The following is an 18,127-nucleotide window of genomic DNA, read 5'->3' on the forward strand; positions in this document are numbered from 1 at the left end:
TAGAAGAGCGGGGAAGCTGGCGCAGGACGTTAGCGAATCATTAGATGGTGTGTATATCTCCTGAGGTAGACAGAGCGACAGAGGAGAGTAGTGTAGAAGTGCGGAGTAAGGACGAGTGGAGATGAGCGGCAATCGGGGGAGATTAAGAGAGGAAGAGAGACACTGAAGTCGCGATGCCAATTGACATGCCTTGAAATAAAAGTTGGAGATAGAAGAGAGACAAAGAGTAGACAGATTAGGGAAGCAAGCGCCCGACGCGTCTAGCGTGTCCGGCGGGAAGCAGCCAGCAGCATCGCGTGCATACACTTACACAGGACGGACTATAGCTACAACTACACAGTCTCTTGTAACAGTCGATTGAAGGAGTGCAATCGGTATTTACAATTTATACTTTATGGTTGTTTTACCAATGTTCTCTCTAGGTTGTCCCCTGAAAATATTCGATCAACAGAGCAGTAATTCGTAGCGGCGTTCTGATTGGTTGTTGACTGATAGAGTCATGTGACTTGTTGGGTTATTATGCCTGTTAGTTCAGGCATCAACAATCTTGGTGATTCCGTAAACGGAATAGTCTAGGGCACGCCCTTCGCTTAGCGAGAAGTGTGGAAAGAAGCACTCAGCCTGGGGCTTGCCCATTTTCGAGATCTCGAATTTTGCTCCCGTCACGACAACTCTCGACGACATTCACGACACACCGACGAGGTTCGTTGATCGATTCATATTACATATCAACTGAATATTTAATTGACGAATATTTTCCAGATGGCCGCCAAATCCCATATCCCGATCGTCAAGAAGCGTTAGTACCCCGTCCAAGTTATCGGAATAGAGAAGAGGAGGAATTGAAGATCCAGCATTACCTACATGGGGAAAGGAATATGGAACAAATCGACTGATGGTTTTTGAATACAGGCACGAAGCGCTTCTTCCGCCATCAATCCGACACCTTCAAGGTAACAATCAGAGATTTTGGGAATGAACATGGACTTATTCGTGGTTTAGTGTGTGCCTTCGTCATGGCGCAAGCCCAAGGGTATCGACAACCGTGTCCGTCGACGATTCAAGGGCACGATTGCCATGCCTTCGGTACGTTTTTTAACAATCCAGTGCAGGGAAAGAATGGCTTCTAACGGGGATATAGATCGGTTATGGTAGCAACAAGAAGACCCGCCACTTGATGCCCTCTGGCCACAAGGCTTTCCTCGTCCACAACACCAAGGACGTTGAGCTCCTCCTCATGCACAACCGCACTTACGCCGCTGAGTACGTACCTCCTACGATATACAACACTTTAGTACTAATAAGACAACAGGATCGCCAGCGCCGTCTCCTCCCGCAAGCGTGTTGACATTTTGGCCAAGGCCAAGGCTCTCGGTGTCAAGGTCACAAATGCCAAGGCCCGCGTTACCACCGAGGCATAATTATTTTCAAGCAGTGCATCATGAACAGGATTATCACGTTACTTGTCTTTTTTCCTTGTTCTTGTTTTTGCGCGTGGCCGAGGTTTTCGCATCTCAACCTCTATTCTTTTCTAAAAGGGCTGAAAGGAGTGGAAAATGTGTCTATTTAAATGGATGGTTTTAATGGAAATTTCTTTTCAAAGGAATCTCTGAAACGATGATACCAACTATTCCCATGGTCGATCTGGGAAGGGAGGAAACTTTTTCTCGTCATCAAAAACGCATGAGTGATCGATCGACAAATATCAATCAATTGTTATGAGGAAACGGAACGCTAGGTTAGGCTAGGTCTGGGGAAGTGACCGCATCACTTCCAAAACTTTCAAAAAGAAATGCATTACCCTTGTTGCGTCTTCGTTGCTGTAAAGCTTCTTGATAGTTGTAGCTGAAACATTATAGATGTGTAACTTTTGAGTATGGATTGCTCCCTATGCAAGAATTATTTACAAAAAGCAGTTCCATATGATGTCGTCTATTCAATTGTCACATCCTTCCCATCCCTCAACTTCTGCGAAAGATTGACCATACCAACCCCTCGCACAAGAGCCAGGACATCATCTTCCCTGGTCTCCCCGTCCTGACCACCACCAGCAAGATTCTCAGGTTTAGAACCCGCAAACCCATTGTTGATGATCAATTCCTCGCCCTCGCCTGGATCGCGCCAGTCCGGAATTGAGGTAGGTCCCTCCATATCTGGCGGCGGGAAAGCCCACGACGGTAGCGCACTTTTGTATTTCCATGTACCATTATTATCTGAATATCGGGCTGCATGAAGGAAAATCCCTAGTTCATGCGCACCGGGATCTGTGTAGAGTGGCGCATCGCATTCCTTGCAGATTTCGCCAGAAAGTCTCTCACCTTTGCGTTTGTGGTAGTCCTCTACAGCAGCTTCGTGTTCACGGAACATGATGGCTTCAATGATATTCGGATCTGTGTCCGGTGCCACGGCTGGTGGGCATGTAAGATGGGTGCGGTATGTAGTTGTGTCTGCTAATTCTGTTTTGCCCATGTTTGAGAGTCGATCGATGATCTCCTTATCGTTTTCGGCGCTGTCATCGTGTTTACCCAGACTAGGTCCGAAGACACGGCGGTTAGAGTATATGGGATCATTGGAGATTGGGTATCCCAGAAACTGGAGATGGACTCGAATTTGGTGCGTGCGGCCTGTCAGAGGGAGACAGTGCACGATACTGTATCCTTCTTCCTCGGTGGTTGTAGCTGGTGGCGTAGCTGGACGATCTCCGCTTGCCGTTGTAGCATCAACACTCTTTTTTGGTGAGACTGGATAGTAGGCTATGCGACGAAACTTAGTCCTAGCTTCCTTGCCAGCAGCACGAACCCGATTCAACCCCAGTTTCGGACTAACGGCCATGATGGGTTGATCGCAAAGCACAACGCCATCAGGAAACCGCCCACTGACTCTGGCCACATACTCCTTTTGCACACTACGCTCTTTGAGCTGGGCGGAGAACTCCTCGGCGGCTCTGGCATTCTTGCTGATGAACATTACACCAGACGTCAATCGATCCAGTCGATTACAAGGCAGAATCTTGGAGCCGGGACGGTCTGCTTTCATGATTTCGATGATGGAGTTGTAATGATATCTTCCTGCGCCGTGGACTGGGATTCCAGCCGGTTTATCAATCACGATCATGTCATCATCTTCGTGGATTATGCCGATTGGTTGAGAGCTAACGGGAGGTTCATGTCGGTGGGTGGAATGCGAGACGATTGCTCCGTTGGGAACGATGGTATCGAGATTGGCGACTTTTCCAGAGATGAGGACACGGCCTTCTTCAATGGCTTGTTTCTGTATTGTTGTTAACATGAATATGCGACAAGTGGAATACTTATTACGGACATAATATTCAGCTGTGCGATCTCTAAACTCGGATGTAAAAATGTCATACACCGTCCTACCCCGCCATCGCTCCTTGCAGTATGTGTTGTAGGTATAGAAGTAGGGCTTGACTCGTCGCAAGCCCCCTTCAAAATAAAAGCGATCAGCATCGTTGATCGGCTCTGTGGCACTGTCTTCAGTGGACGTGGTTATCGGGGGGACTGCCATGGTTCCGCTGTTTGTCTTTTCAATGGCGGAGATGAGGCTTGGTAGGTATCGATAGCGAGCACAAACAGTGCATTTCTGTATGAAGCTCAATTTGTTGGTGAAGGCTCTATTGGGCCCCGAATCTTACGTGAGCGATTGGGTGTTATTGAGCGGAAGGCATGGGTAGTTGATGCCGAAGCAGGTCTATAAAGATGAGAATATATTTTTTGAGGCTAAAAAGGTTCCTCACGGGGAAACTTGCAGGTTGCTTCTGATTGGCTCCTTGTGACTTTTAACGAAAGTCTGAACTTCGCTCTTACATAGCCCTGGAGGTACACTAGAAAAATAACTGAACTGATTTGGAGAATCAAATATCATATTCAGACGACCTTGGATGCATTTATGTATATTGATATATTGATGCAATCCTGATCATATGATTGGTCAGTCGAGCTGTTGCACTGGACCTCGGCTTGACTACGTACGACGTCTCTGACTGAGACATCGTTGAGAAGTCACTAAAGTCGATTGAATTGAAGTACAAGAATTACAATGTCAGACAAATCCTCCAAAAAGCTCCGAACGCGAGCAGACTATCCATTTCATCTAGAGTATCGCACACGATGGTAGCTTCTTTCTCTTCATCTGCTAAGTTATTGATCTCACGATTAACTTCTACAGGTCCGATAATGATATGTACGGCCACCTTAATAACAGTATATATGCCTTCCTCTTCGACTCCATAATCAACCACTACCTCATCAATCACTGCGGCATTGATCCTGCACAACAGCGACCCAAGCAAACCCAAAAGCACAATCAGATCGGCCTTGTGGTTTCTTCGTATTGTGATTATTTCGCTTCCGTAGCGTACCCTGATGTTTTGGAGCTGGGGTTGAGGGTTGTTAAGCTGGGATCGTCAAGTGTGGTGTATGAAGTCGGTGTGTTTAGGGCTGGGGAAGAGCTCGTCAAAGTTGTGGGTGGATTTACGCATGTGTTTGTGGAGAGGGAGACAATGAAGCCGAGGAGTAGTGGCGGGATGGATGGCAGTGTCAGGGAAGGGTTGGAGAGGTTGTATGCTGCAGACAATCCCAGGTTATGATACTCTACGTATAAAGCTCATGAATGATATGTTTCATTGAAGTGTATCCCGCCTTCTATATTCTATTCCGTTCCTCGATTGGCCTCCAATAACGCCGTCGCTCATAATATTAAATCATGACTGTAGAAAAGAAACCCGCTTGCTGATAGATAGTGTAGCATGCTGAAGAAAAAATTTTGTGGACAAGGAATAGTAGTAAAAGTGGAACAATTAAGCAACACTGCTGGTGCGCGATGTCATAGGCGAAGTCGCAGCAGAGCTATCCTCGTACGAGGTCATTCGTCGCATAGTCATATTCTCCTTATCGTAACACCACTTGCGGTATGGACCGGGTATGAATCTGCCACGGGAGTCCCAGCCAATAACCCAAGTGAAACCGTCATCGAGTTGGAAGAAGAGACATTTTTGGGGCTCTTGACCGTCTCTTAAGTGTACGCGGTGGTAACGGCAGCGTTTTTCCATGTCCGAGGCGAAAAGATAGCGGTGGACGATACGACAGTAAACGACAGGACGGGGCTCGGATTCGTCCTCCTCATCACCGTCGCGGCGTATGAGGTGCCAGCCTCGTTCTGGGAAGTAACGATAGGTTCCTGGGACGGGGGATTCCCAGTGCTCGTCTTTGGTGGGATGCCCGACAACTCGAGTTCCTTTGTCGAACCAGTACAGAGGACAGATGACATTGCGCAGACAGATGAAGATGTTTGGAGCCATGGCTTATGACTCTTTTGCTTTGAGTGATGACTTTTGTGATGAAAGAGGTGGATGTTGAGGAGAAATTGGGTTTGTAGGCTGCAGCTGTCAAAGGCTTGTGACAATGACACAATTGGCTGTGTGGTCGTGAGTCAAGTGGTGAGTCTGTAGTGTTGGCTGTGACAGCCGCCGGGGTTATTGAAAGAGGTCCATGGCGTGAAAGAGAAAAAGAAGCAGATAAGCCACTGGAATTTATAAGACAAGTAAGGGGAATAGTTGTCTACTTGGCCAAGTAGCAGGCTGGTAGGGAATTGGGGAATTGGGGATATCCAACGGAATGGTACAGCGGATGGGACGAGATAAAGAGCAGGAGAAAGATAGGGAGAAACTGGGCCAAATAAATGGTGGAGCAGGATATCGGAGAGATGATCACAATGACAACAAAAAAAACCACTGAAACAGTTTGAAGTCACCGCCAGATGGAGCTATCCTCAATCCCGGGCTATATCGAGAGCATGGCCCAACGCCAGGATATGAGTGGACGATGCCGTGCAGCTCTAGCGATTATTTTCTTGATCGGGACAGGATGCAGGATGTTTAATTGACTTGTTTTTGAAACAAGAAAAAGAAAAGAGAGCATTAAATAATTGTTGTTGTTATTACACGCGGTGGAGCTGGGATATCAAATTTTTTGAGTGGCTCAGGCTAGGCCCGGCTATTCCTAGGCTGCAGCTAAGGCACCAAGGCACTAAATTCGCGGCCCGCAGCCGACCCACGGCTTCATTCAGCTTCTCAGCTTCTTTTCTTTCCAGATTCTCTTTTCTTTTTGACCTTCCAGGTGTTGCCCTGCAGGTTGGGATCCAGTCATTGCCTGGCTCCTTACGTTATTCGCCTCGATGTATAGGGATAATTGAGTCAGCAAGAACCCACTCTACACTGACTCGATGGAACGTACTTCGGATTGATGCACCACGTCCAGAGACTCGCTCGCTACGGACTAACATAGACTGGGACACAGTGATCAACAACATGTGTGGCGGCCCGGCTGCGTGCTGATTGCTGATCGCATGTTGTTATCTGCATGCCATGGACACGGATACACGATTATCCCGTGTCATACCCGTCCTAATCCGATGTGTAATATCGACTCAACTACCCCAGTTCACCGACCGAATTGCCCTCTATCACAATTGAATCAAGGGTTTGTGCAACCATCTGTGTATTTTATGTGATTCCGATATATTTTCGCATCTATTGATGGCACAGAGGTCAGAGCTCCCTGAAAGAGGGTGGTGTATCGAGCCATTCCTGAGTTTCCCGGTGTAAGGACAGGGAATGTTCCTATCACGCTGTCAGTAATGACTCGGGACGTACTTCTCATCACTCAGCATGACTCCCATCCAACTTCTTGACTGAACGACATTACGCAAGAACTAAAGGAATGCCTGCCGTTACTCCCTGATTCGACTATGTGCAGCAGTATCGACGGCGTTCTGAAGCTTTCCAAGGCTGCAAGCCGCCACAGGAATGAACCCAACCGCCGGTCCATTCTTGCAAGTTGCGACTCGTATTAGCACTACCAGCCCTAGGTTATGAATCACTCCACCATTCAAGATGCATGACCACGAACATCACCACATACAACTCCATAGCTGTGGAAATAGTACCTTTGCAGTGGGTCTAAGCCCGGCAAGTGCCGGTAGTGGGGACATGTACTCCATAGTCCTCCATCTTTTCATCTTGCTTTATACACACGGAGAAATGAAGTGCAGTAGTAGTGTCTGCGATATTAATATGATCACATTACCTATTCTAGACTACTGCAGTTGTAGCCGCAGTCAGAAGGTGTTGATGACGTCGCGGGCTTATCACATGCAAGAACACCACTATTCTTGACTATCCTCAACCAGCAATGACGGGATATGATTTTCATGTAGTAAGTATTAAAAATATTCAAGAATATAAGTGCAATATATTAATGGTTATGCCTCGGTTCATCCCACTTCTGCGCAATCCGTTGATACTTCAACGCCTCCCGTAAAACCATCCCGTGACTGAGCTGATCAGTCTCCTTTCTGAAAATCTCTTGCCATGGCGTCTGACTCTCCGGTCCATGATACCCTCCTTCAGCATGTAATTTCTCTCGCCGAGTCTTGATTTCGTCAGCTGAAATCAATATATCCACTCGTCGCTTTCGGAGATCAACCCGAACCCTGTCCCCCGTTCTAAGAATACCAAGGTTTCCGCCTGCTGCTGCCTCGGGGCTTGCGTTTAGGATAGACGGCGAGCCTGATGTTCCGGATTGTCTTCCGTCGCCAATACAAGGTAGGGACTGAACCCCTTTCTTCAAGAGTCGGCCGGGTGGATGCATATTCACCACCTCAGCGGCACCGGGATATCCCAGTGGACCAACGCCACGGATAATGAGAAGTGTCCTGTCATCTATGGGAGTTAAGTCATCTTCAATGCGTCGATGATAATCCTCAGGACCATCAAAGACAACAACAGGACCTTCAAATGCATCTGGGTCATCCGGGCTTTGGAGAAATCGTTCCCGAAACTCTTTGGAGATAACGCATGTTTTCATGACCGCGGAATCAAACAATGTGCCACTCAAGTGGCGGAAACCGGCATTCTCAAGTATAGGATTCTTGTATTCGCGTATTACACGACGATCCCATGAATGTTTACCTCGGACATTATCCGCGACTGTACGTCCGTTACAGGTGAGTGCATCCGGATGAAGTTTTCCGGCATCTAGTAATTCAGCCATTATAGCTGGAAGACCGCCTGCACGGAAGTATTCTTCCCCTAGATACTCACCGGCAGGCTGCATATTGAGTAGTAATGGAACTTCATATCCAACTTTATCCCAGTCTTCGACTGTAAGGTCGAGGCCCATATGTTTAGCGATAGCAGTCACGTGAATAGGGGCGTTTGTGCTGCCTCCAATCGCCGTGTTGACGACGATTGCATTCTCAAATGCTTCGCGGGTCATAATGTCGCTTGGCTTTCTGTTTGTCAGGACCATCTCGACGATCTGCTTGCCTGTCTCGTAGGCGCATTGAGGTCGTTCGCGATACGGTGCTGGTATGGCTGCAGAACCAGGGAGGGCCATCCCTAGAGCTTCTGCCAGTGCGTTCATGGTGGAAGCTGTTCCCATGGTGTTACAGTGGCCAACGGACGGTGCTCTTTCTAATATTAGTACGGACACATTTTCAGAAGAAACTGACATCGACATACCCAGTCGCCACATATTCGACAAACTCGTCTCGAGTCATTTCTCCAGCAGCCAGCAATTCGCGACCTTTCCACACAACCATTCCTGACCCTGAAAATTCACCTTTGTAATAACCGTTGACCATCGGCCCGACATTGAGACACAGCGCGGGGATATCCTGCAACGCAATGAGTGAAATATCCTTTTGTATCTCTTGACGATAAGCTCACCACTGTAGCAGCAGCCATCAAACATGCAGGTGTCGTCTTATCACAACCTGTCAGCAACACCACGCCATCTAAGGGATACCCATATAGAATCTCCACAAGCCCCAGGTACGCAAAATTTCTATCCAAACAGGCCGTCGGTCGTCGCACACTTTCTTGAATTGGGTGTATGGGAAACTCAAATGCAATACCCCCCGCGGCACGAATACCTTCACGAATCCGCTTGGATAATTCTAGATGATATCGGTTACAGGGGACGAGGTCGGATCCAGATTGAGCAATTCCGATAATGGGCTTTCCGGAAGTTAGCTCGTCTTGCGTGATGCCATAGTTGAGGTACCGCTCGATATAGATGGCACCCATTGACGGGTTGACGTCTGAACCGAACCATTTGCGGGAACGAAGTTCGCGTGAAGTAGTAGATGACTTTGTTTTCAATGACCCATGGATCTTGAGCTCGGCCAATGTAGATTCTAGTTGTTGAGTACGTTTTCTCAGGGCCAAGAGCTCTTGTTGACAATCTTCAATGTTGATGGGTTGTTTTTCTTGGGCGTCACATGAGCAGCCCTCGCAGCTGGTCTTGGATTCACAGCCCATCTTCGCGCATCTCTCCCTGGAAATCGGGTTGCAAAGAAAGGAAAGGGAGGATGATCTATTTGATGGATTTAGATATATATACAGCACTTTTACGATCACCGGTGACCACTGAAGGTATCCACTATTCAGTCATAACGTGGGGAGAATCAGCGCGGGGGTACACCTGCTTGCTGACTGCCCAGGTGAACGTGGGGATAGAGATGAATATATATTATCAATCTTGGTCAATGAAATAAGTCCATTCGTAAAAATCAACAAAGGAAATATGCATATACATGTCCTTTTATGCAGGAAACAGTCATCGTGCGAGTCATTTTGGATGACAGAAAATGCCGACCGGAAAGACCTCCGAGATGAAAATAAGGCCTCGGGAGACACGGAGATGCTCCGATTTTGACATTTACCTAATCGGCTTGGATTTCCTAATCGGGGAGTTAGGGCTAATTCTGGAATGGATGACATTTGATTGGTATACATCGTCTTGCCATCACCAAGCCCGGCAAGCCGGGCACTGGGCAGTAGTATCAGTCTCATGTTTCCCTGATGATTTAAGTCTCTCTGAATACGAATCTGCATTCGCCTGGCTTTCCGTTTGAGAGGCATGTATGTAGAGAGAAACAACAATCTTAGCCCTGTATACCCCACGCTGTACTCATCTCTCGGGTGGCAGATATACCTAGGAAGGTGGACAAAGTTGACTATATAGGCTACAATTACCCAGTTGGTGGGTTTGGCATAAAGTCGCGTTAATTTCGGCGATCCACTATAGAGATAGGTTGCGGCTATCATTTTGGCTGTAGGAGTGAGATTTGCAAGTGGCACATGGAATACCTACCTAGGTAGCTCCACGTACCATATTTCCTTTGCTCGTTGGGACTTCCCTTCCTTAGCAGCCGCCGCTTTTGTGAGGGGGCTTACAGTCAGGCTCACAGAGTAAATTTCAGTCCGGGGCTCAGGCTTACTGAGCTGCTCAGCGAGTGTGGTATCACACTGGTTACCCCGGCTATCTATGAAGCACTCAGTCTATCCAGTACATGCCAAAGAGGGAGCATGCAGCCCTATAATGCTGTTGAGATGGTGAGTCTACTTATTTATAGCTCTAATCATGGCCCTTCTCTCATCTTCTTTCAGAATTTGACCTACTCCAGCTAAATACTTGATTCTCTTCAACATTTCAGGTTTTTTTATAATGGTCTTTTCAGGGAGGAAGGCGACTTTTCAGAGGGCATTGCGGATCGTAGTGAAAGATGGGCGTGTCAGGGGGCAGGTGCAAGAGAAACACATCCTCTACATCCGACACGACATTTCCACGTTCATGCACAGGTGACATTTTTCGTACCTTGCTATGCTTCAAATTTGATGCTTGTGAATTGATGGGATTAACTAATACTTAAGAAGCAAAAGAACAAGTACAAGAAATTGCTTTAAACTTCGGAAACCTTCATCTTGCTGACATCACCTCCTCGCCCATATACCAGTGCTTCAATTAGTCCTCCAAAATCACTGCCAATCTGTTTTCTCCTGGGTTTTCCGTCCAAGCAAAACCTCTCCAACAACGAGCCAACTTCGCACAGGTTGTGGCGTGCTTTCTCTGACACTATTTGATAACCTGTCCCCTATAGTTAGACTGCAGTAGGTCGAGTTGTGCCGATATCCAGTGAACGGCCTTGGAATGGTATCGGCCCGGTGGATTTAGATTCTGCAGAAATGATAGGGTATTAAGTTCCTCAGGGAATATAACAATGTTGATGGGCATTGTAATTGATTCAAAAAGGGCGGCTATGGATCGAAGCTGGTATGTTTGAGGATCTGATAGTTATTGACTATATTATACCTTGACCAATTAGTGGTATAAACTCTCACTCCATATCTGGTTTTATATATCCTTGATGATAGTATTATGGCAATATATTTAGAGCCTAGTCTCCATCTTGGATAGTGATTGGTCTCAGTTTGAGGCTGTTAGACTACAGGAATGAACGGCTGATGAGCCCTATTGTCTTAGCAAATTGGAATTCAGCGAGGTAACTAGTTATCACATTGCTTTGCTAAAATTTATATGTTTAGTATGTGTTCTATCCTTTCTAGTTATAGAGCTGAACTATACATCCCTTTTTTCTATCGCTACACCAGCCTGGAATAGTAATAATTGACGAAAAAGCATAAAAATCGGACATGTATTGTATACCCACATATCAGGGATCAGTTTTATTAGTGTTAATGCCAATTATAATGTGTCATGAGCTGACCTTGTATGGGATAGGTTCAGCCCGGAGAGCGAACGTACGGCATTTTGATGTTATTCCTGATCGGCTGAGCCCTAGACGCAAAGCCGTAGCCCTGCCCCGAACCGGCGCCTAGGCTGAATAGGGAGGTTCTGGCCCTTTCTTTTCCCAACCATCCCCATCTCATCAACATACAGTAGAACTGCGGAGTAGATGGCTAGGCCAAAATCGTTGTTCATACTGAGATGATTATACTTCCCACATCATCCAATCTTTAGAAACACCTGCAAATAATGAATGCATTCCTGGAAATAGACCTCGAGTTCCTTGATTTGTCAAAAATACAATGTTAAGGTCTAGGAACTCATCTTTAGTTCCCAGAAACAGCATATCCTTTTCTAGGAATGCAGAAACAATTGGCAGAACCAGCACTATTCATCAAAATTTCAGCTACTTCTTCTGATAGAGACTATGAAGTAATAATTCTCAAGTATCGCACACATCGTAGCTATATAAAGCATCTGTGGAAAATTAGTTAGTACAAAATATGCCAATAAATGGTCCTAACAAAGTTGTTACATATAGGATTTTATCGGTTTTTGTCTAGTAGACTCTGGTAGATTCATGCTCAGCTCTACTCAGTGAGTAAAAGCGGCGAGGAGGTGAGCACTTAATTGGAAAGGGAAATCCAAGCGACATCAAAGAAAGTCCAGTATGTAGGTATCTGATAGGTATGCTTGATATGGTCTTCAGCCTGGAAGGACATCGGGACAGTCTGGTGTCCTTTAGCTTGGTGATGGAAGCCACATGCAGCTGCCTAGGTGGACATACCCTTCCAAAGTTATATTTCAGGTAAGTAAGGGTATACCTAGGTGCTAGAATCGATTTCATTGGAAACCTTGGAAGTCGGTAATGCTACACATGTATATACAGCCAAGAGACTTTGGGCCCGATTTCAAGGGATGCATGTGCTAGATTCCAAGGTTGTACACTACTATATAGCAATAAAAATGGCCAAGACAACTGGAAATGGTGGAATTTTGGTATGCATCTCGGCACTTGAGAGAATCCGTGTTTGAATATGTTTCGATACAACAGTCTAGATTCTAGTCAAACCTTCGAGAGAGGTGGGGACTGGATTGATCCCGTCTTATATGACTATGGACAATACTGCGAGCAATACTTTCTTCCTATGTATATCCTAGAGTGAACTCACTGGAGGCAACTTTGACGAGTTTCTGGAATGCTGGTAGCTTATCCCGTACCTAAGTAGGAAAATATCCCAAAGAAAAGAATAAAAACAATCAAACTTTTCATGTTCGTCTAAGGCATTATCATCAGAATGGAGTGAGTGCTCAAAATCAACCAATAAATATGTATGTCATCAGCGGACAAGTCTTGGAATCGAAGAGCTGACGATTTCGTAATGCAGATGATGATATTATAATAATGCCGCACAGGGTCACGTAGTTCAAAGGAAAGAGGAAAAGACATGAAAGATCTATCTATTGAGTCGCGCACTGCGCCGGCTCGCCTTCTTCATTATCCTGCCATCCGGAACCTCCTCGGGGATCCCCTTGACCGAATTCTTCAATATTGGCATCGGACTCATAGTCGACTTCATCCACCGTCTCGGCTTCAATAGGTAGGTGCGTCGATTTTGGTAAAATCTCCCTTAATTTCTCCAGCGTCGCGGGACTCGGTGCCCAATCTTTGTCAGGGAATTTGATGTCGACTATAAGGTACAAGTCTCCACGAGCATCGCTCTTTTTAAGTGGCATGCCTTCTCCGGGGATTTTCAAGACCTGCCCTGGTGACAGGACATCACCTGGTTTCTTGGGATGCGTGATCTCAATTCCTCTCCCGTCGAGATGTTTTAGAGCCACTCGAGAGAAGCCAGCCAGGGCCTCGGCAAGGGTAATTTCGAGATCGGCGGTCAAATCAGGACCAGCGCGACGGAAGACTGGATGTTCAGTCTCAACAAGGTGAAAAACGATGTCGCCCGGCTCTTGGTCGGGTACTTGATCGGCTTCTCCTTCTAGAACAACTCGATCACCTTCCCTGCAGTAACGGATGGTTAGACAAGACGTCACAAATCCGATAATAAAACTTACTTGGCTCCCCGAGGTATGTATATCTCCAACATTTTCTTCTCCTCCGTGACCTTCTTTCCTTTACACTTTTTGCATTTGTCTTTGGGGCTGAAAAAGCTTCCCTGTCCATCGCAAACGGTGCAAGGGGCCATGGATGAAGTCAACATCGACCCCATACGAGTAAGCACTTCCTTGTATCCTACGCTGAGTTAGCCATGTTGTTAAATTCGTGTTGGGGAAGACATCGAACCTTGTCCGCCGCATGTCGAACATTGTTTTGCGGTAGCCTTGTCCTTTCCACCTTTGCCCTTGCACAGTCCACAGACCACGTTCTTGGTACTGGCAAACTTGACGGTTTTGCCCTTGTAGAGATCTTCCAGGGTGACTTCGTATTTCGTCTCCTCGTCCGGGCTCTTTCTGGGTTTGGGCGGTCGTCCTCCTCCGCCGTAACCAGGCATACCTCCCATTCCACCCATCCCACCAAACATCTGAGCTAGGATATCGTCCAAATCTGGTTGTCCACCCATTCCAGGATTCCCTGAACCGTCAAAAGCGCCCATACCGTGTGTGTCGTACAGATGGCGTTTATCCTCATCGTAAAGAATATCGTATGCTTGTTGAACGGACTTGAATCTGATCTCCGCCGTCTCTCGTTCTTCTTCTGGGACTTTGTCTGGATGGCTCGCTAACGCCGCCTGATTTATTTCGGGTTAAGCTTATAACGGGTGCGAGTCACTATGGTTTCTTACTTTGCGATAAGCCTTCCGGATCTCTTCCTTGGTTGCGCTGCGTTCGACTTCGAGGACCTCTATCAAGCGGTGAGTTTGTGCAACCTATGGCGCAAAAAGAGCATAGTTGTTCTTACCATAGAGATCAATATGAGCGCCGTCCACTGCACAGTATATCAAATTAGAAAATGGTCAGACGAAGCATCTTGCAGGCGGCAGGATTAGACGAACTGTTGATTTGCTCGACCAGTTACGGCCAAAATGGACTGATAGGATACACTGGTTCTCTGCAGAGAGATGTAAAGATGGAAAAAATTGCAAACAGCAACAGACAGGCAAAAGTATTTGTTTTGGAGTGGACTGATAAGATACGGAGAGGGTCAGATCTGCCGGGCGGAATTTTTTCAGCGATGCTGCACGCCAAGACCTCAGCTTCCGCCAATACTTCTTTGATTCTTTGATGGTCATCTATTCTTGTCAACAACAATACGGATAAATTCGGCCTGCGTTTCATGTGTCCTGTTTATAGTAGGATGATAAAGCTGCGCCCAGGCTTGTTGACAAAGCCGTCGTCATGGATATGTCTTCAATGTAGAGCCAATTCGTCCATCGCATCCCGCGCTCCATCTCCGTCCTCTGTCCGAACGACCAACAACACAAGACTTGTCCCAGACAAACCTGCCCGAACACGATTTGCGCCTTCCCCTACAGGATATTTGCATCTTGGCTCTCTTCGAACGGCGCTATTCAATTACCTCCTCGCAAAACGTACCGGCGGACAATTCCTGCTCCGTCTCGAGGATACAGATCAGAAGCGAACTATACCAGGGGCGGAGGAAAGACTATATAGTGATCTACAATGGGCTGGCTTGCAATGGGATGAGGGTACGTTTGTTGAACAGGCCGTCTGTGGTTTTCTAACATCTGACTGTCTGTTGTAGGACCTATCGTTAGCGGTCCATATGGCCCTTATCGTCAAGTATGCACGATTCTCCGGCTTACAATCTCAACCTGCTAAACGATCTTTCTAGTCGGAGCGAACAGCTCTCTATAACAAACACGCAAACGATCTCGTGCACTCCGGACATGCTTATCGCTGCTTCTGTAGTGCCGAACGACTAGATACGCTCGCTAGACAACGCAACCAAGCCGGCCTTCCACTCGGCTACGATCGCCACTGTGTCGACATCTCTACGGAGGAAGCAGAAGAAAGGGCAGCAAACGGAGAAGCACATGTTGTCCGGCTGAAAGCCGACGAGTACCCGAAGTTTAAGGATTTCGTGTTTGGGACCACAGGACAGAACCAGGATGGTCAGAAGAAATATCTGAAGACGATGAATCGTGTTTACGATGATCCCATTCTCTTGAAGTCCGATGGGAATCCAACATATCATCTGGCCAATGTCGTGGACGACCACCACATGAAGATCACTCATGTTATCAGAGGAACGGTGAGTGGGCTATCAGGACTGCTGGATATATCATACTTATCGGATGGCAGGAATGGCTGGCATCGACTCCCATGCATGTTGCACTTTACAACGCTTTCAACTGGAAGCCACCCCAATTCGGCCATGTTCCCCTCCTTGTTGACCAGAATGGCCAAAAGTTGAGTAAACGCAACTCGAACATCGACATTTCCTTCTATAGAGACAGTGGTATCCTTCCTTCTACGCTTCTCAACTATGCCGCCTTATTAGGCTGGTCGCATAATCAAAAGTCGGAAGTCTTTTCCCTCAGGGATATGGAAGAAATTGTGAGTTGCCATCTTTTACCTATGTTCAGAGCTTATGCTAAATGCTACCGGTCAAGTTCACCCTGAAAATCACCAAGGGTAACACTATCGTCAGCCCCGAGAAGATGTGGTTCCTTCAAAAAGCTCACACCAAACGGTGTGTAGCCGACAATGGACCCGAATTCCAGAAGTTGGTAGACGATGTCACCAAGGCAGCGAAAGAAAGAGGGAATATCACAGATAAGTATGTTTCTTTTCTTTATTCGGAAGACATCATTCTCCTGGGTGCTATAAAAGTCCTTGTTTGGTGAGAGCTAGCACATGCGACCATAGGGTGTGGAAAACAGGGCTTCCCGTCCGCTCAGCCGTACTTAAGCCACACGCCGGCTGGTTAGTAGTTGGGTGGGTGACCACCAGCGAATCCCAGCTGTCGCATGTTTTCTTTTTTTCTTTTTTTGGTGATTGTTATGTGTTTCTTCTATTCATGCCTTCTCTTTTTGGGCTACTGGCTAATGTTCTCAGCTTGTCGGTCAACGACACCGTAAAATCTCTACTCCGATATGATGGTGGCCATTTCACAACTCCAGCTGAATTCCTGGACCGGAACTGGTCCTTCTTTACATCCTCATTAAACCGAGCTCCATACACACTGACTCAACCCGATCTAGGGCTCGAGGACCCGGTGTCGCCCCTTGCTGCTCTACAGACAGTAGCAACAATCCTCACACTCGTTCCCGAAAGCCATTGGAACGTCGAAACACACCGTGCAAACCTGGACTGTATTCCATATACAAGCAAAGCCTTCAAAAAAGAGCTATATCACTATCTTCGCTGGGCTCTTCTCGGCGGCGCTTCTGGACCAGGAATGCCGCAGATAATGGAGGTTTTGGGTAGAGACGAAACGGTACGACGGCTGACGGAAGCTACACAGCTGAATGGAAACGAAGGTCGAAACAGAAGGGGAAGAATAAAGCTTGATTGATATGCTATCAGCCTAGGAGTTTTCTAAGCTGCATAGCATGTGGTGTTTTGTAAGATATATCACCCCCATACTATAAAGAAATAGGTTCCATGAAATTTATCTCAGTTTCTCAGACTAAGCTAAGCAGCCGTATCACGTGCATACAGGCTAAGCAATATCTAATTAGCTCTGGAGCACTCCTAAGTCTGTACACATTTATATTTATACGGAGTACTTGGTCTTGAATCCCTCTCTGTCTCTCGAACGAAGCGAGAGAAGACAGCTTGTGTGAGAATACAGTCTTTGGCTCGGAAGAAACTCGGAAAATCAGCTGAAATAGGAGCTCTCAACCATTCCAGACTTCCTGGAAGCGGAATTCAAGCAAAACAAGATTTACAGGCCGAACAACCTTCTACTCTAAGGCTACTCAGGTTCTATTCAGGAATGTGAGTTGTATGTACGTTCCTTCACTTATCCCAGCAGCTTGAAAGTGATCACAATTGGAGCAAATAATTATTCGTAATCGAAACGAGGCAAAACGACTGGAAAAGGCCCACTGATATGGCTCTTTCAGAATTCGTCAAGACCCAGTTTCCTCTTACTGAACAAGAGTTAAACTTCACGTAATCACGCAGGCTAATATGGGTGTTGGAAGTCCCCTATCATTCATTTTCTCTCTCCGAATTTGAGTAAAAAATTTAGAAAAAGAAAATACCGACCCAATGCGCAAATACGTCATGGCTAAAGGAGAAGTAATTGACATCCAAGCCGTATTCTTGCGAAATTCCGAAATCCCGAAACGTTCAAAAATCCGACATGTCTAACCCTAAATGCATTCGTCAAAGGTCTCGGTTTCTATATTGCGATAACAACCACATGTGAGGATACAAGATCAGCGTCATTGTGTACTTTGCAACTGTCCAGATGTGATAATTGTCTTGATCCCTCTAGACTGCTATATAAATATATCACGCTTCACCCAGACATGGGGGATATCTTGTTACTTCAATCAACTACAACAGCCCTTTCCTCTCAAGTCATT

At 46.6% G+C, this 18,127-nt stretch overlaps 7 protein-coding genes across 8 annotated transcripts; 3 read left to right on the forward strand and 4 right to left on the reverse strand.

Moving 5' to 3' along the window:
• Window positions 1-640: 640 nt before the first annotated feature.
• On the forward strand, window positions 641-1,815 carry TSTA_053780 (60S ribosomal protein L32). Its single transcript, XM_002486930.1, has 6 exons — window positions 641-702; window positions 763-799; window positions 913-953; window positions 1,003-1,086; window positions 1,142-1,263; window positions 1,313-1,815. The coding sequence occupies exons 2-6, from the start codon at window positions 763-765 to the stop codon at window positions 1,419-1,421; spliced, it is 393 nt and encodes a 130-aa protein (XP_002486975.1). The 5' UTR covers window positions 641-702; the 3' UTR covers window positions 1,422-1,815.
• A 42-nt stretch (window positions 1,816-1,857) lies between these two features.
• Window positions 1,858-3,528, reverse strand: TSTA_053790 (pseudouridine synthase; the record flags this gene model as incomplete). The annotated part of the gene is made up of 2 exons (XM_002486931.1): window positions 1,858-3,270; window positions 3,322-3,528. 2 exons carry the CDS (start codon window positions 3,526-3,528, stop codon window positions 1,933-1,935), a joined length of 1,545 nt encoding a protein of 514 aa, XP_002486976.1. The 3' UTR covers window positions 1,858-1,932.
• Window positions 3,529-4,059: 531 nt separating this feature from the next.
• On the forward strand, window positions 4,060-4,627 carry TSTA_053800 (thioesterase family protein; the record flags this gene model as incomplete). The annotated part of the gene is made up of 2 exons (XM_002486932.1): window positions 4,060-4,133; window positions 4,189-4,627. 2 exons carry the CDS (start codon window positions 4,060-4,062, stop codon window positions 4,607-4,609), a joined length of 495 nt encoding a protein of 164 aa, XP_002486977.1. The 3' UTR covers window positions 4,610-4,627.
• Window position 4,628: 1 nt separating this feature from the next.
• On the reverse strand, window positions 4,629-5,870 carry TSTA_053810 (uncharacterized protein). The gene has a single exon (XM_002486933.1). The coding sequence runs from the start codon at window positions 5,318-5,320 to the stop codon at window positions 4,820-4,822; it is 501 nt and encodes a 166-aa protein (XP_002486978.1). The 5' UTR covers window positions 5,321-5,870; the 3' UTR covers window positions 4,629-4,819.
• A 1,212-nt stretch (window positions 5,871-7,082) lies between these two features.
• TSTA_053820 (dihydroxy acid dehydratase, putative) lies at window positions 7,083-9,343 on the reverse strand (the record flags this gene model as incomplete). Its single annotated transcript, XM_002486934.1, has 3 exons — window positions 7,083-8,490; window positions 8,543-8,697; window positions 8,750-9,343. 3 exons carry the CDS (start codon window positions 9,341-9,343, stop codon window positions 7,275-7,277), a joined length of 1,965 nt encoding a protein of 654 aa, XP_002486979.1. The 3' UTR covers window positions 7,083-7,274.
• Window positions 9,344-12,803: 3,460 nt separating this feature from the next.
• TSTA_053830 (DnaJ domain protein (Mas5), putative) lies at window positions 12,804-14,748 on the reverse strand. Of its 2 annotated transcripts, XM_002486935.1 has the most exons (6): window positions 14,621-14,748; window positions 14,527-14,553; window positions 14,411-14,469; window positions 13,912-14,356; window positions 13,683-13,860; window positions 12,804-13,629 (listed from the first exon to the last, which is right to left on the reverse strand). In XM_002486935.1, coding segments are annotated over exons 1-6 (1,266 nt in total). In that variant the 5' UTR covers window positions 14,622-14,748; the 3' UTR covers window positions 12,804-13,073. The 2 variants fall into 2 exon arrangements, with proteins under 2 accessions (XP_002486980.1, XP_002486981.1); XM_002486936.1 differs by having other exon boundaries at window positions 13,912-14,469.
• A 120-nt stretch (window positions 14,749-14,868) lies between these two features.
• On the forward strand, window positions 14,869-17,220 carry TSTA_053840 (glutamyl-tRNA synthetase). Its single transcript, XM_002486937.1, has 6 exons — window positions 14,869-15,274; window positions 15,331-15,368; window positions 15,421-15,840; window positions 15,891-16,145; window positions 16,202-16,368; window positions 16,647-17,220. Exons 1-6 carry the CDS (start codon window positions 14,902-14,904, stop codon window positions 17,104-17,106), a joined length of 1,713 nt encoding a protein of 570 aa, XP_002486982.1. The 5' UTR covers window positions 14,869-14,901; the 3' UTR covers window positions 17,107-17,220.
• The last annotated feature ends 907 nt before the right edge of the window (window positions 17,221-18,127 follow it).

Source organism: Talaromyces stipitatus, genomic scaffold (genome assembly GCF_000003125.1).
Source record: "Talaromyces stipitatus ATCC 10500 scf_1105507295487 genomic scaffold, whole genome shotgun sequence".
Taxonomy (NCBI): domain Eukaryota; kingdom Fungi; phylum Ascomycota; class Eurotiomycetes; order Eurotiales; family Trichocomaceae; genus Talaromyces; species Talaromyces stipitatus.

What these genes read in the sequence shown, in the direction of transcription:
- TSTA_053840 (XM_002486937.1), top strand. Translation starts at nt 14,902, where the DNA reads ATGTGTCCTGTTTATAGTAGGATGATAAAGCTGCGCCCAGGCTTGTTG. An exon ending in CATATGGCCCTTATCGTCAA is followed by an intron (nt 15,369 to 15,420) that starts GTATGCACGATT and finishes CGATCTTTCTAG; the next exon opens with TCGGAGCGAACAGCTCTCTA. An exon ending in AGAGGGAATATCACAGATAA is followed by an intron (nt 16,369 to 16,646) that starts GTATGTTTCTTT and finishes TAATGTTCTCAG; the next exon opens with CTTGTCGGTCAACGACACCG.
- TSTA_053780 (XM_002486930.1), top strand. Translation starts at nt 763, where the DNA reads ATGGCCGCCAAATCCCATATCCCGATCGTCAAGAAGC. An exon ending in TATCCCGATCGTCAAGAAGC is followed by an intron (nt 800 to 912) that starts GTTAGTACCCCG and finishes TTTTGAATACAG; the next exon opens with GCACGAAGCGCTTCTTCCGC. An exon ending in AACCGCACTTACGCCGCTGA is followed by an intron (nt 1,264 to 1,312) that starts GTACGTACCTCC and finishes ATAAGACAACAG; the next exon opens with GATCGCCAGCGCCGTCTCCT.
- TSTA_053830 (XM_002486935.1), bottom strand. An exon ending in TCCGGAAGGCTTATCGCAAA is followed by an intron (nt 14,357 to 14,410) that starts GTAAGAAACCAT and finishes GAAATAAATCAG; the next exon opens with GCGGCGTTAGCGAGCCATCC. An exon ending in TTCGACATGCGGCGGACAAG is followed by an intron (nt 13,861 to 13,911) that starts GTTCGATGTCTT and finishes AACTCAGCGTAG; the next exon opens with GATACAAGGAAGTGCTTACT.
- TSTA_053810 (XM_002486933.1), bottom strand. Translation starts at nt 5,320, where the DNA reads ATGGCTCCAAACATCTTCATCTGTCTGCGCAATGTCATCTGTCCTCTG.